The 12,749-nt window shown below is 46.7% G+C and overlaps 1 protein-coding gene across 1 annotated transcript in view; it reads left to right on the top strand.

The window, feature by feature from the left end:
• LOC142468008 (uncharacterized) overlaps positions 1-12,749 on the top strand; it is a 55,925-nt gene that overhangs the window by 41,156 nt on the left and 2,020 nt on the right. The window contains exons 20-22 of the mRNA XM_075574059.1: positions 3,940-4,088; positions 5,095-5,127; positions 11,203-11,238. Of these exons, the coding sequence (XP_075430174.1) occupies positions 3,940-4,088; positions 5,095-5,127; positions 11,203-11,238 (218 nt within the window). The remainder of the gene's footprint in view (positions 1-3,939; positions 4,089-5,094; positions 5,128-11,202; positions 11,239-12,749) is intronic.

Raw genomic sequence — 12,749 nt, 5'->3', positions numbered from 1 at the left:
AGTCCCCCCCCCCCCACGAGCAGGCCCCCTCTCACCTGACTCCCCCCCCCCCCACGACCAGACCCCCTTTCTCCTCAGTCCCCACCCCCACGAGCAGGCCCCCCTCTCACCTGACTTCCCCGCCCCCCCACAAGCATCACCTCCTTTCTCCTCACTCCCCTCCCAGTCTGTCTGAGCCCCCCGCCCGGAGCAGCCCCCACTCTCTCCCACGGCTGGTGCATTCTGTTGGAGCCAGGTACAGGGATACTGGGGGGGGGGGGGGGTGTGTGTGCTCGGCGGCTCACGACAACTCACTGGGGGAGGAGAGGGGGTGCTCGGAAACTCATGTGGGGGTGGAGGGGGTGCTCGGTGGCTAAAAGGGGGGTAGGAGGGGGTGCTCGGCGGATCGCGGGAGGGTGTGCCCGGCGGCTGACGGGGGGCGGGAGGGGGTGCTCAGTGACTCACACGGGGGGGGGAGGGTGGGAGGTCGTGTTTGATGGCTCACTCGGCGGTGTGTGTGTGTTCTCCTGGTGGAAGCTGGCAAAATTCAGTGGCAGTGAATGTTGCTGACCGCCTCTTCTGCCAGCAGTGACGTCACTTCCGTCACCACTGACTTCCGCATCAATCAACTGCATTCACTGCCAGGGAATTTTGCTGATGTGGTAGGTGCCGCTAAAGAAGTTTCACTTCAAAAACACCCAGATAGAAAAGAAGACATTAGCAGTTACATTGGCATGTGAGCATGTGTCTTCGTATCTGCATTGAACATAAACCATTGATAACATTCCTGGGCTCTAAGGGCTTAGATCAGCTGCCTCCTAGAATATTATGTTTTTAGCTACTTCTGCTAAGATACACTAACAATTGTACATTTGCCAAGAAAGATGTAGTTTGTGCTAGTGTTCCAACTACAGAAGGTAAAAATACACCAGACAATTGATACCCAGAAGGCATCAAATCAGACATGCCAGCGAATAGTCAAGTACTGTCAAGAAGGTTGACCAGAAAAGTGGTCATCATAATCCAAGATGTGGCTCCATTATGGCAAGTCCAGGAAGGACTTCATCTTATAACAAACCTTTTGTTAAAAGGGGAACGGCTACTTATTCCAATTGACCCGAGACACAAAATATTGGCTAAACTCAATGAAGGACACCAAGGAATAACTGAATGTAGAGCCTAGGCTGCAGTTTGTTCGCGCAGCGAGTGAAATCGCACGCGCCATTGCGCCTACTGTAATCGCAGCCAACACTGGTCATCATTTTCTGGGGGTGATTGCATTCATCGCTACTTTTCTGTTCACATCGCAGCAGTGACACTGTGGAGGAATCACATGGTTAGCACTTCCAGGAGGGGACGTGGCGCTCCGGCACTGAAAATGTTAAAGGGGCAATCCCTCCTATGAGCAAAGTGAACTAATGGCAGTGACATGTTTAAGGGGTTACATCTGGGTGATTAATGCCCATTTATGTTCTATTCTCTGAAAAGGATGTGATGATCACTTGAATAAATGCAAAGGATAACCCTTCGTTGCAAAGTGAAACAGCAAATTATTCCATTGTGAAAACCATTCACATTAAGTACTTATCCTGCTGTCCCAGATCTCTTGCCACCTACACAGGGTTTTCCCCCAAGAAAGACCTTTGTTGGATCCGAGCTCTGTAGTTCTAGCCCAATCTTCTCACGCTTCCTGGGGTATGGATGTCTCCTATTGGATCTTGTGCAACGAAAGGTGTAAACAAAGCGCTACGCCCTAAATATATCAAGTGACAAACTGTGATTTTTAAAGTGCAATAAAATGACTCACAAGTGAAAAAAACAATTAATCAAATGTAATACCCCCCTGCTTCTACCCTCCGGTGGGGTTGTTTTCACTCTTCCCCAAATTGTAGAACTTGTATCCCCCGATCCAGGGGGAGCATAAGGGGAAGAACATAAAAATACTCTAAGTGCAGTGGTATATACAGTGCTAGGAAAAAATCCTATTCAACTTGGCTCCTGTGTTATTCCTACTCACAAGAAGTTAGAAGTTTTCGGGCAATAGAGATCAGATAGGCAGATGAGGAGAGATCACTGGTCACCGTAACTCAGGGAATGTACCTCAGCGAGAGACGGAGAAGAACACACATAGCACAGATCTGGCCTGACTGAATCTCAGCCCTTCTTCATCCTCACTCCTCAGCATTCAAGTGGGGTACTTACACCCTCTCTTCAAAATCAGGGGCAAGAAAAGATAAGAGTGTTTACACCTACGATCCGCTGTAACACCGCGACCGGAAGTGACGACATTGTCCCGCGACCGGAAGTGAAGCAGTGCCGCCCGCAAACGGAGGTGGCAATCCGATCGGAGCTCCAGAGGGAGATGGTGTGGTGAGAGACAGAGTGGGTTTTCGTCCAGGCCGCGTCACTTAGCTTTTAAGCTATAAATGCTGTTTTAATTTTGAGACACTGCAAGTGTGCATTTTACTAGTTTTTTGATAAAAGGTCATTGCCGCCAGATCTGTGCTATATGTGTTCTTCTCCTTCTCTCGCTGAGGGACATTCCCTGAGTTACGGTGACCAGTGATCTCTCCTCATCTGCCTATCTGATCTCTATTGCCCGAAAACTTCTAACTTCTTGTGAGTAGGAATAACAGAGGGGCCAAGTTGAATAGGATTTTTTCCTAGCACTGTATATACCACTGCACTTAGAGTATTTTTATGTTCTTTCCCCTTATGCTCCCCCTGGATCGTGTGATACAAGTCCTATTGGATCTTACCAATGCTGAGTATCTAGTACATTATCTAACATATACCCACAGTTTGCTGGGGGATAAGCACATCAATCATTCATCAAATTCGGGTGTAGAACTAATCTTAATTATCTACAGATATTGTCCAGTATGGGCAGGAGAAGTGGGGCTGCACATATTCAGAGCAAATCTCAGCCTTTCTGTAACCAATATATATGTAGAAGTATGAAGTAAATAATGTACCTGCACAATCAAAGTAGTGTGGAATGACTAGTGAGCAGTGGTAGTTCTATTAATGTTACAAGCGGGTATGATAGGCATTCTTCTGATCGATGTGTTTCAGCAGCATACTGTAGTCCATCTCTAGAAATCTACAGTAACTGAATGGGCCATAAGGTACCTTTTAAGTTGGCACCACAGCAACTATCACAGACCCTATAATAACCATAGCATCTGCAGAATCGCCTCCTTTGGTAACTGCAGAATCAGTAGACGACATCAAGTAAATCAACAATCTCTCTCTCACTCTCTCTCTCACACTCTCTCTCATACATACATACATACATAATCACAAACAAAGCACAGTTTAAAGATCAGGTTCTTCTGAGACTGACATCCACTGTGCCTATAATGAACATACTGTAGCTCCTACCACCAATGGTTACCACAGTATTCTAAGGGCTTGATTCCATATGCTGTGCAGCCACTCTTAATGCAAGGGAAACCTCTGCGTTACATTCATTTCAATGGGTCTCATGCTTTCTGTACACAGAAGCAGCTTAACAGCATATTGAATAAGGACATACATAGTTTTTATTTCATAGTTTTCTTTTAACAACTTACATAGTTACATAGTCAATGAGGTTAAAAAAGATACATATGTCCATCACGTTCAACCTATGCTAAATTTATACAACAGATATTTATCCAATATTTGTATTTATAGTATTTTGATCCAGAGGAAGGTAAACAAAAAAAACCAGTGACACATTATCTAATGACATCTCATAAGGGGAAAAATAAATTCCTTCCTGACTCCAAGAATTGACAATCAGATTACTCCCAGGATCAACATCCTTCCCAGGTTTACTTATTTGGTATATCCCTGTTTTCCTTTCTAAAAAGATGTCCAACTTGAGGATGCTGCTGAGCCAATCTCATGACAGGAAGTTGGAACACTAATGGCTCACATCTAATATAACCTGTACTGGCCTTTGTTCTTTTCCAGATGTGGCACTGTCTTCAAGATGGGCTATGGGGAAACATTATCCTTTAACTGCAAAGGAATGTTGGGACGCTATGTGACTGTGACTATTCCAGACCATGAAGAGTTCCTGACTCTGTGTGAAGTTCAAGTCTTTGCTAAACCAGGAGAAGGTACAGTTTGGGTCAAACTATCAAATGAGCAGCAATAGTGAGAGAGTTCTTCTGTACTAATATCCCAAACCACTGGTTCTCATATATTTCTGTGGGGACTGTCAGTTACACCAATGTTTATTTTTTTTATTACCAATGTTTTGGTACCCAGGTTAGGGCATCTAGTTTGCATTTGAATAGGTTACTGATTGGTTTGGGAAACAGTATGGTCTGACCCAGGACCCTGAGCGGAGGTTTCAAACTGGCCTAATATAATTACTGACCTAAAATATGATAGGGAATAAAATAACCATGAGTGTATTTGTATGTCTTCTACAAGTCCACGAACCTGTTTCATTGACCACACTGCCACATGCTATGAAGTGGTTAAGCTGCAGACAAGAATTCTGGGTAGTGGAATAGAAATGAGAACCCAGTGGTCACTTTCGTTTTATATCTACTTTATGACATGGATTCCACAGAGCTTTTGCCAGTTGCATTACTCTGCTGGTACAGCTAAGCCTGGATCGAGAAAGTGCAGAATCAGCAGTCATCCCCAGAGACAGCTGTTTCATAGTTTTGGACATACCAGGTTGAGCCTGGTTGTTGATTCTGTATTCCTTGACCCATGATCCTCTAGCAGTGAACAGATTAATAAAAATGGCGCTGACATTTGTAGAGGGATAATGGCTATTGTACTTTATCCACAGCACACATAGTTTCAATTTAAAACCGCAATCCAAGCTTTTAGTATTTTTTTTAATTACTTTTTTTAGTCTCCGAGACAGTAATTCTTGTCCAGTAGAAATAATATGGCTGCTGGGTACAAAAGCCAGCAGCAACCCTGGCTGTTACGTGAAAATGATGTAATGGATATTTATTGGTGATTACTGGTGCGCCCGGAGCGGTAGGTACCGTGGTTCAGCTCTGGGAGCCACTGCATTTCAAATAAGGCGTAGAACTCAAATGAAATCTCCAGAAGGGTTGCTGCATTAAGAGTAAAATGTGTTTGTTTTCTGTCATTTAGTTGGCACAACGCCGGAGACAACTTCACATTCTGGTAAGTATACAGATATTGTGGGGGAAAATATCACACAGTGTGACGGTGCTCGTCTCAAATCAGGAGGCAGGGCTGAGGTTGGGATGCACATAAACCGACCACAACCCAGGGACACTTCTGTAAGCGTATCCGTAGTTGGTGTGGAAGCAGGGGTACGGGCTGGTGGCAGAGTTGCAAAGTCCAGGGGACAGGCAGATGTCAGGTCTGGCGGCAGAGGTGCAAAGTCGAGGAGGCAAGCGGAGGTCAGGGCAGGCGGAAGGCAGCGAGGTCGGGTTCAGCAACAGGAACTCTAAACAGGCAAGAGGGTAAGGCGTAACTGCAAGGACAGACAGGAGCTGCAAATACACAGAACTTTGCTCGATGACTCCCTATGGTAACTGCAGCCTTATAAAGCAGGCTGCCAGTACCCAAAATGGCCACGGAGCGCAGAAAGGGCATGAGACAGAAAACCTGGACCATAGTGAAAACCCGGCACGGATCAAGCAAAATCCTTACAGTACCCCCCTCTTGAGGAGAGACCTCCGGGCGATCTAAGACGGGTTGGCGGAAAATTTACGATGAAACGCCCGGACCAGGTTGGAGGCATGGACATCCCTGGACCTGATCCATGAATTTTCCTTGGGTCCATAACCCTTCCAATGGACCAAGTACTGTAGCCCGCCACGGGATCTATGGGAATCCAATATTTGGCTCACTTCAAATTCCTCCTGGCCATTCACCAAGAATGGTAAAGGAAGGGGTTTGACCCCACAAAGGTTCCGATGCTACAAAAACTTGCTGTATAAGATAAGCAGTCCTAAAGTGTCCTGTGTAAGATGAACGGTGGTGACCGCCACTATCAGCAGTAAATGAAATAAATAAATACACATATAACAAAACGCACGTGTAAGAGACTAACCGGGGTGGGGACTATAAAGCAGTAGCTGTTGGAAGTACAAGGCTACACATAAGGATACATGCTGCTGAGTAAGTCACAAGAAAAACAGGAACTGCTACCCTTACCAGACCCCGTGTCACACAGCGTGCTACTACTATTCACCAAGAATGGTTTAGGAGGGGGGTGGGTAGGAGGAGAGAAGGTGTTCTGGATGAACGGCTTGAGGGACACATGGAACACTGGGAGTACTCTTAAGGAATCCGAAAGTTCCAGATTGAACGCCACCGGGTTGACTTGTTTCAAGATTTTATAAGGTCTAATGAACTTGGGCCCCAGTTTGGAGGAAGGTTGTTTCAAGCGGATATTTTTTGTAGCCAGCCAGACCTGATCTCCCACTTGGAAAGGGGGGGCATGGACGTCAATGTTTATCCACCCGGGTCTCTTGCTGGAAGGTAGCTTTGGCCAGATTGGCCTGGATATTCTTCCAGATTAAATGGAGTTCTTGGATTTTATTATACACTGCAGGATCTCCGGAGAGAGGACTGGAAAGGAGGAAGTGCAGGAGGGTGGTACCCGTAGGTACAGAAAACTGGAGATTCCAGTGTGGAATAGTGTATCATAGTATAGCGGGAAAACTTGGCCCACGGGAGCAGATCAACCCAGTCGTCCTGTAGTTCAGATGCAAAATAGTGCAGGAATTGCTCCAAAGTCTATCCAGCCCCTTCCGTGAGTCCATTGGACTGGGGATGGAGGATGAAGAAAAATGAAGGGAGTTGCCCATTCTTTAACAGAAGGCCTTCCAGAATCTTGAGACGAATTGGGATTTGCGGCCCGAGACCATAACCGTCGGGACTCCGTGAAGGCGAAATATCTCCTTAATAAAGATTTCAGAAAGTTCGGAGGCTGTAGGTAGCTTCCTGATAGGAACAAAATTGGCTTGACGTGTAAGGCGATCGACTACAACCAGTATGGTAGTCATAGCCCTGGAGGGCGGCAATTCCATGACAAAATCCACAGATAAATGGGTCCACGGATGGGTGGGAACTGGAAATGGTTCTGCCTTTATTTCTGATTCCGTACGGGGTTAACGAGGAGAGGGGGGGTTAACGAGGAGAGGGGGGGTTAATGAGGAGAGGGGATAAGTGCGGCCTCGAGTAGGGGTGGCCCCTGGGAGCAGGTCGATGGTACAAACGTAAGATTGGTGTGGAGGTAACTCCTCTGCCTGTTTTTCTCGAATGTATCGGCAATCTCCTGGTAAAAAAACTGGAAGGCATGACAAAGAAGTCACTGTGGGTGGTTGAACCTCAGAAATGGTTCAAGGCCTCGGAAGACAAGATTCATGGCAAATTCTTGAAGGGCAAGGCTCCAGCATAGTAACTTGCCATTCTCCCCCGACACCCTCTGAAGCCAACTTAAAGGGTTGTAATCAGTGATCACAGTGAATGATCTGCCATACAGATAGAGCTGCGATTTCTTTAAAGCCCATACTATGGCCAGGCATTCTTTCTCAATTGTGGCATAAGCCACTTCCCTGGGTAGGAGCTTCCTACTCAGGTACACAATGGGGTGTTCACCCTCTTCCATGCCCACCTGGCTGAGTTCAGCACCGATATCATAGTCAGAGGCCTCGGTCTGCACAAGAAACTTCTTGGTGTAGTCTGGTGCAGCCAGGATGGGAGCACTAGCCATTGCATTCTTCAGTGCCTGAAAAGCTTTTCCACAGGCAGGAGACCAGGCTACCAGAACCGAGAGTCGTTTCTGAGTCAAGTCAGTCAGGGGTTTAGCAATGGCGCTGTACTGGGGGACAAACTTTCTGTAATAGCCAGCGGTGCTTAAAAAGTCATGACCTGATTTTTGGTCCTAGGAACTAGCCACCGAACAGTCCTGCTTCCCTGATCCTACTTGGCACCGCTACTACATGAATCAAGTGAGTCTCCCATGTATTGCTAAACACAGCAATATTGTCCAGGTATGCCCTAGCGTAACCCGGCATCCCTTCTGTAGCCTATTGACCAGGCGTTGGAAGGTAGCCGGGGCATTTTTCACACCAAATGTTATCACTAAAAATTCATAAAGGCCACTTGGAGTGATAAATGCTGACTTCTCCCTAGCCTCCTGGGTCAGAGGGATTTGCCAGTAAACTTTAGACAAATCCATAGTGGTCAGATACTTTGCCCCTGCAAGCTCAACTAGGAGCTCATCCATGCAGGGCATGGGATAAGCATCTGACACCATCTGAGCATTGAGCCGGTAATCCTTCTTGGGTACCAGGATTACCAGGCAAGCACAAGGACTCTGGGATGGTACAATTACCCCTACGGCCAGCATCTCCTCCACTTCCCTCTCGATACTGACCTTTTCCTCTGCTGATACCCAATAGGCATTTTTATGCAGGGGTCTCTAATCTCTGATCACCAGTGTCCACTGGATGTTCAGCAATATGTGTCCTGTCTGGCTTATCCGTGAACAGGACCCAATGCTGCTCTAACAGCCTTTGCCTGCACCCTCTGCAATGCACTGAGCTGAGACCCTATCTTAACCTGCTCTACTGTGCCCCCCTGCCTAGATTCACATAGGAGGTCAGGCAGAGCATTGCTCGCTGGGTCCCCCATCGGTGGGCTACAGATAGCCATCACTGATGCCACACTGTTGAAAGTATTCCTTAAGCATATTAATATGATTAGTCCTATTTCTACCTGTCTCTCCATCTAGCTGCACAACATAGTTGCACTCATTCATCCTCCTGAGTACCGTGTACGGTCCAGACCAGGCAGCCATTAGTTTGTTCTGACGAGTGAGCTTCAGAACAAGCACTTGCTGCCCAGGAATGAATTATCTGCTACGGGCATTCTGATCATACCAAGTCTTCTACTTTGTCTCAGCCTCCCTGAGATTGTCCTGTGCCAACCCCATAAACATTTAGAACTAGTCCCTGAGATCTATCGCATACTTCAGCACAGAAGCATCAGTATTGGTAGTCTTCCCTTCCCATTCCTCACGGAATAAGTCAAGGGGCCCCTGCACCCTGCGACCATATAGAAGCTCGTAGGGAGTGAAGACAGTAGATTCAGGCAGTACCTCTCGGTATGCAAACAGCAAGTGCTGTAGGTTAATCTCCCAGTCTTTTCCTTCAGCCTCTATAAAAATTTGAACATCTGCTTCAGGGCACCATTGAACCTTTCACATAAACCGTTTGTCTGGGGGTGGTAAGGGGTCGTGCGCTGCTGCGTCACCCAGCACGCATCCCAGAGACACTGTAACAATTCTGACATGAACTGCAATCCTTGATCTGTTAGAATCTCACTGGGGAATCCTACTCTAGTAAAAATCACAATCAAAGCCTTTGCTACTGCCTTTGCTTCAATGGTGGCAAGTGCGACAGCCTCAGGGTACCGGGTGGCAAAATCCACCACTGTGTGTATGTAACACTTGTTAAGGACAATCAGAGGTCCGACTATGTCCATGGCTACTCTCTGAAAGGATTCCCCTATTACCGGTAATGGGTTCTGGGGCGCCTTCACACGATCACCCGCCTTACCTACTCCCTGGCAGGCACCACAGGAGCGGCAAAACTCTGCCGCTGCCCTTGATGCCCCCGGCCAGTAGAAACGCTGCAACAGCCGGGCTTTTGTGTGCGTGACCCATTGATGCCCTTCTGTAGTATGGAGTGGGCTACCTGCAGTAACTGCTGCCTATACTCCCTGGGTGCCATTAACTGTTGTCTATCAGTCCATATCCTGTCTGGAACAGTAGAATCCTGCTCTCTATACAAGAGCCCAAGGTGCCATAATACAGGGCTGACACACTCTCAGAGGCAGACTCTGACGCCCGAAGTCACATGCCCTCTAAGCTGGGGTCAGACACCACCGCATCCCTAAATTGTGTCCCTAACTCCGGCCATTCTAGCTTAGTCTCTAAGTCAGGTGGGAGGGTAACAGGTAAAGGGGTAGGTAGGTCAGTACATTATCTCTACTCTGTCTGGCTTACCTGCGTGGTTTCCTCGGAGTCCTCAGGAGCTCTGTTGGTCCCAAATGCAGGGGGACGGTAAGATCCTCAATGGCAAATCCTTTGCTCTGGCTCCTAGTAATCGCTGCAACAGGAGCCATTTCCGCAGTAAATGCACAAAAAAGCAGACCTAGGTCGTTACCGAGAAGCACCTCAGTATCCAACCCAGGCAACACCACCAACTCCCTCATGAGTCGACCGGCACCCCAATCCAAGAAGACCCGGGCCACATAGAGGGACCGTGGTCCACCATCTGGCATGGTGACCTGCACCCCTGAACCGGGGAGCAGATCCTCTGGTCTCACCATATCAGGACGGACCAGAGTAACAGTGGCACCGGAGTCGAGCAAGCCAGCTGCTTGGCGATCCCCGATGGTCACTTGGCGCAGATGCCTGCACCGGACATCATTTGATTGCAACCCGACTGGTGCAATTGGATGTTCCCCCGTCTCTGCTGCTGTTCCATCGGCTGCAGGTGTAGATTCCTCCATCTGAGTCTTTGGCTGGACTTGCAGGACAGCTGCACTCTGCTCCTCTGTGTGTGCCCATCGCATGGCGGCGACTGGCCTCGCAGCTGGGGAGCGTTGCCCCTGAGGGGGATTACCAGACTTTGGCTTGTCCGGACAGTCAGGTCGGAGATGTCCTGTCTTATTACACTGGTAGCACCGCCGCTCATGCGTAAACTCTGTAGTCTTGATGGCACCCCTGGGGTAGTGCACAAAAGTATCCTGTGACAGTGGTGTTATACATTAGCTGGTTTAGCTCACTCAGCTACAGCTGCTGTCTTGAATAACACAGGTTCTAACCAATTGGGTCTAATACCAGAACACCATTCCATTCACTAGGTGTCTTAGGCTTGCTAACGCAATATAGTTCTTATGGAAATCCTTTTAGGAAGTGTAGGATGTAACTCATTAAAATATGCTTTGCAAACATTTGCAAAATTCTAAGCTTTTTTTTTCCAAAATTCGATTCCCTGCTAAACATCAAAACGTTAAGCCTCAAAATGGCTAATAATGTTTGCCAAATTAGTAAGCATTCAATAAAATATCGCCAGAAAGTTATCAAAATAGTATGTGCCCTATTAATAATCTTGGCATTAAGTGAATCCATCAGTTTTATAACATTTTGCAAGCAAATTGTGCATGCTTCGTGAGCTCGTGTGAAAGGTTCACAAATTCTCTTTCTTGCAGATGAGCTACTATCGAGCGTCCCTCCTAAAGTCCACGGTAAGTATGTCCTTGTATTATGCCATGTGGAAGCAACTTGTAAAAGTGTATTAGACAATCAAATATTACCAGCCTGCAGTGACTAGAACACTTGACGTGTCTGTCAGGGGAGACCAGATTATTTACACCTTTTTATCCGGATCATACATTGAGCAAAACAAGATGATGAAATAAATTGTAGTTTATTCACTTAAAATAGGCAAACACACAATGATACACAAAATACGGGCAAAAAAAACCACACACTTACTTGGGACTGGGGTACAAAGCTAGACTCTCCTAGGTGCAGGGAACCCTTAAATATGGATTTTCCCCTGATAACAGTTGCAAAAAGCAGAACAGAAAATATTGCAATAAGAAATATTTATTTCTTGCTGCAGACTGGAAAACATTAGAATTCAGAGAGAGCTTGGAAAATGTAAAATCTTGAGAGAACTGACTATCTGAGGCGCGCAAGGGGTTATAATACCTCTCGCTTTCATTCACAGACTTCTATCTCCCTATCAGGAGCGTGAGAATATTCTCAGTAATCAATCTGCGACAAACCAGTATCAAAAACAGGGATACCTAGAAATCTGAATTAACCCAGGGGCAGAGGTGCCACATTGCACCTGCCAGTCTGGGAGGGCAAATGGAAATGCAAAGAGCTTTCCCTGATCTTAAGGATGTGGGTGCTTCACCTAGCCATCCTGCCCCAAATGCTCTTCACACCTCTGGCAGCATCTGGGCCTTTCAAGCCCCAACCTCTGAGCAGTTAGAGTGGCACCAGCTTGGTAGCCATCTGGCTCACTCAGACCCACGGTTCTGAGAGTCCCAGCTTATTACAGTGCACAAGCATATGTTTTAAAACACACAGTTTAATAAAATATACACTTTAAAATTATCTTACGTCTTTCTGGTTATGAGGAATAGAATAAGGAACTGCACTTTATTTCTCCCCAGCCATATTCCCCATACACTTTATAATAAACTTAAGACTGGACTTTCTGGGTCACCTGTACAGTAACTGGGTATCCCCCATAACCTGGGGATCCCTAATAGTTACAGGGATACTTTACCTCCCTTTGTACCATTTACCTTTCTGGGCTGGGCTGAAGCAGGGAACCCCAGTGGTGAGTCACGCAGTAACAGGTAATGCATATACAACAGATAGGCCCAAGAGCTGACACTCTTGGACCCCAAAACATGTATCAGAGGTAACCACACAGGCTTAACCCTTTATTTGGAGCCAGACTACCTCTTCACGGTCAGTGTCCTCAAACAATACCATGCAAGATCAGTCACTCCAAGCAGATAGGATTACATCACACTTCTCTGCTTTTTTAAGTATATGTCAACTGTTTATACAGTAAAAAAAAAAAGCTCGCAATAGTCAGGGCGTTCAATTAGTAAATAGTGCAATCATGTCTAATTAGCTCAATGGTAATGCCACTTCCCTGTCAAGCGGGTTAGAATTTCAGTCTCGGCTCCTCCTTGGGTAAGTCATTTTACTGTATATTTGGGTCATCTTA

Source organism: Ascaphus truei, chromosome 17 (genome assembly GCF_040206685.1).
Source record: "Ascaphus truei isolate aAscTru1 chromosome 17, aAscTru1.hap1, whole genome shotgun sequence".
NCBI classification, from domain to species: domain Eukaryota; kingdom Metazoa; phylum Chordata; class Amphibia; order Anura; family Ascaphidae; genus Ascaphus; species Ascaphus truei.
Note: the sequence above shows the minus strand (reverse complement) of the source record. Positions and strands in the feature narration are given on the sequence as shown.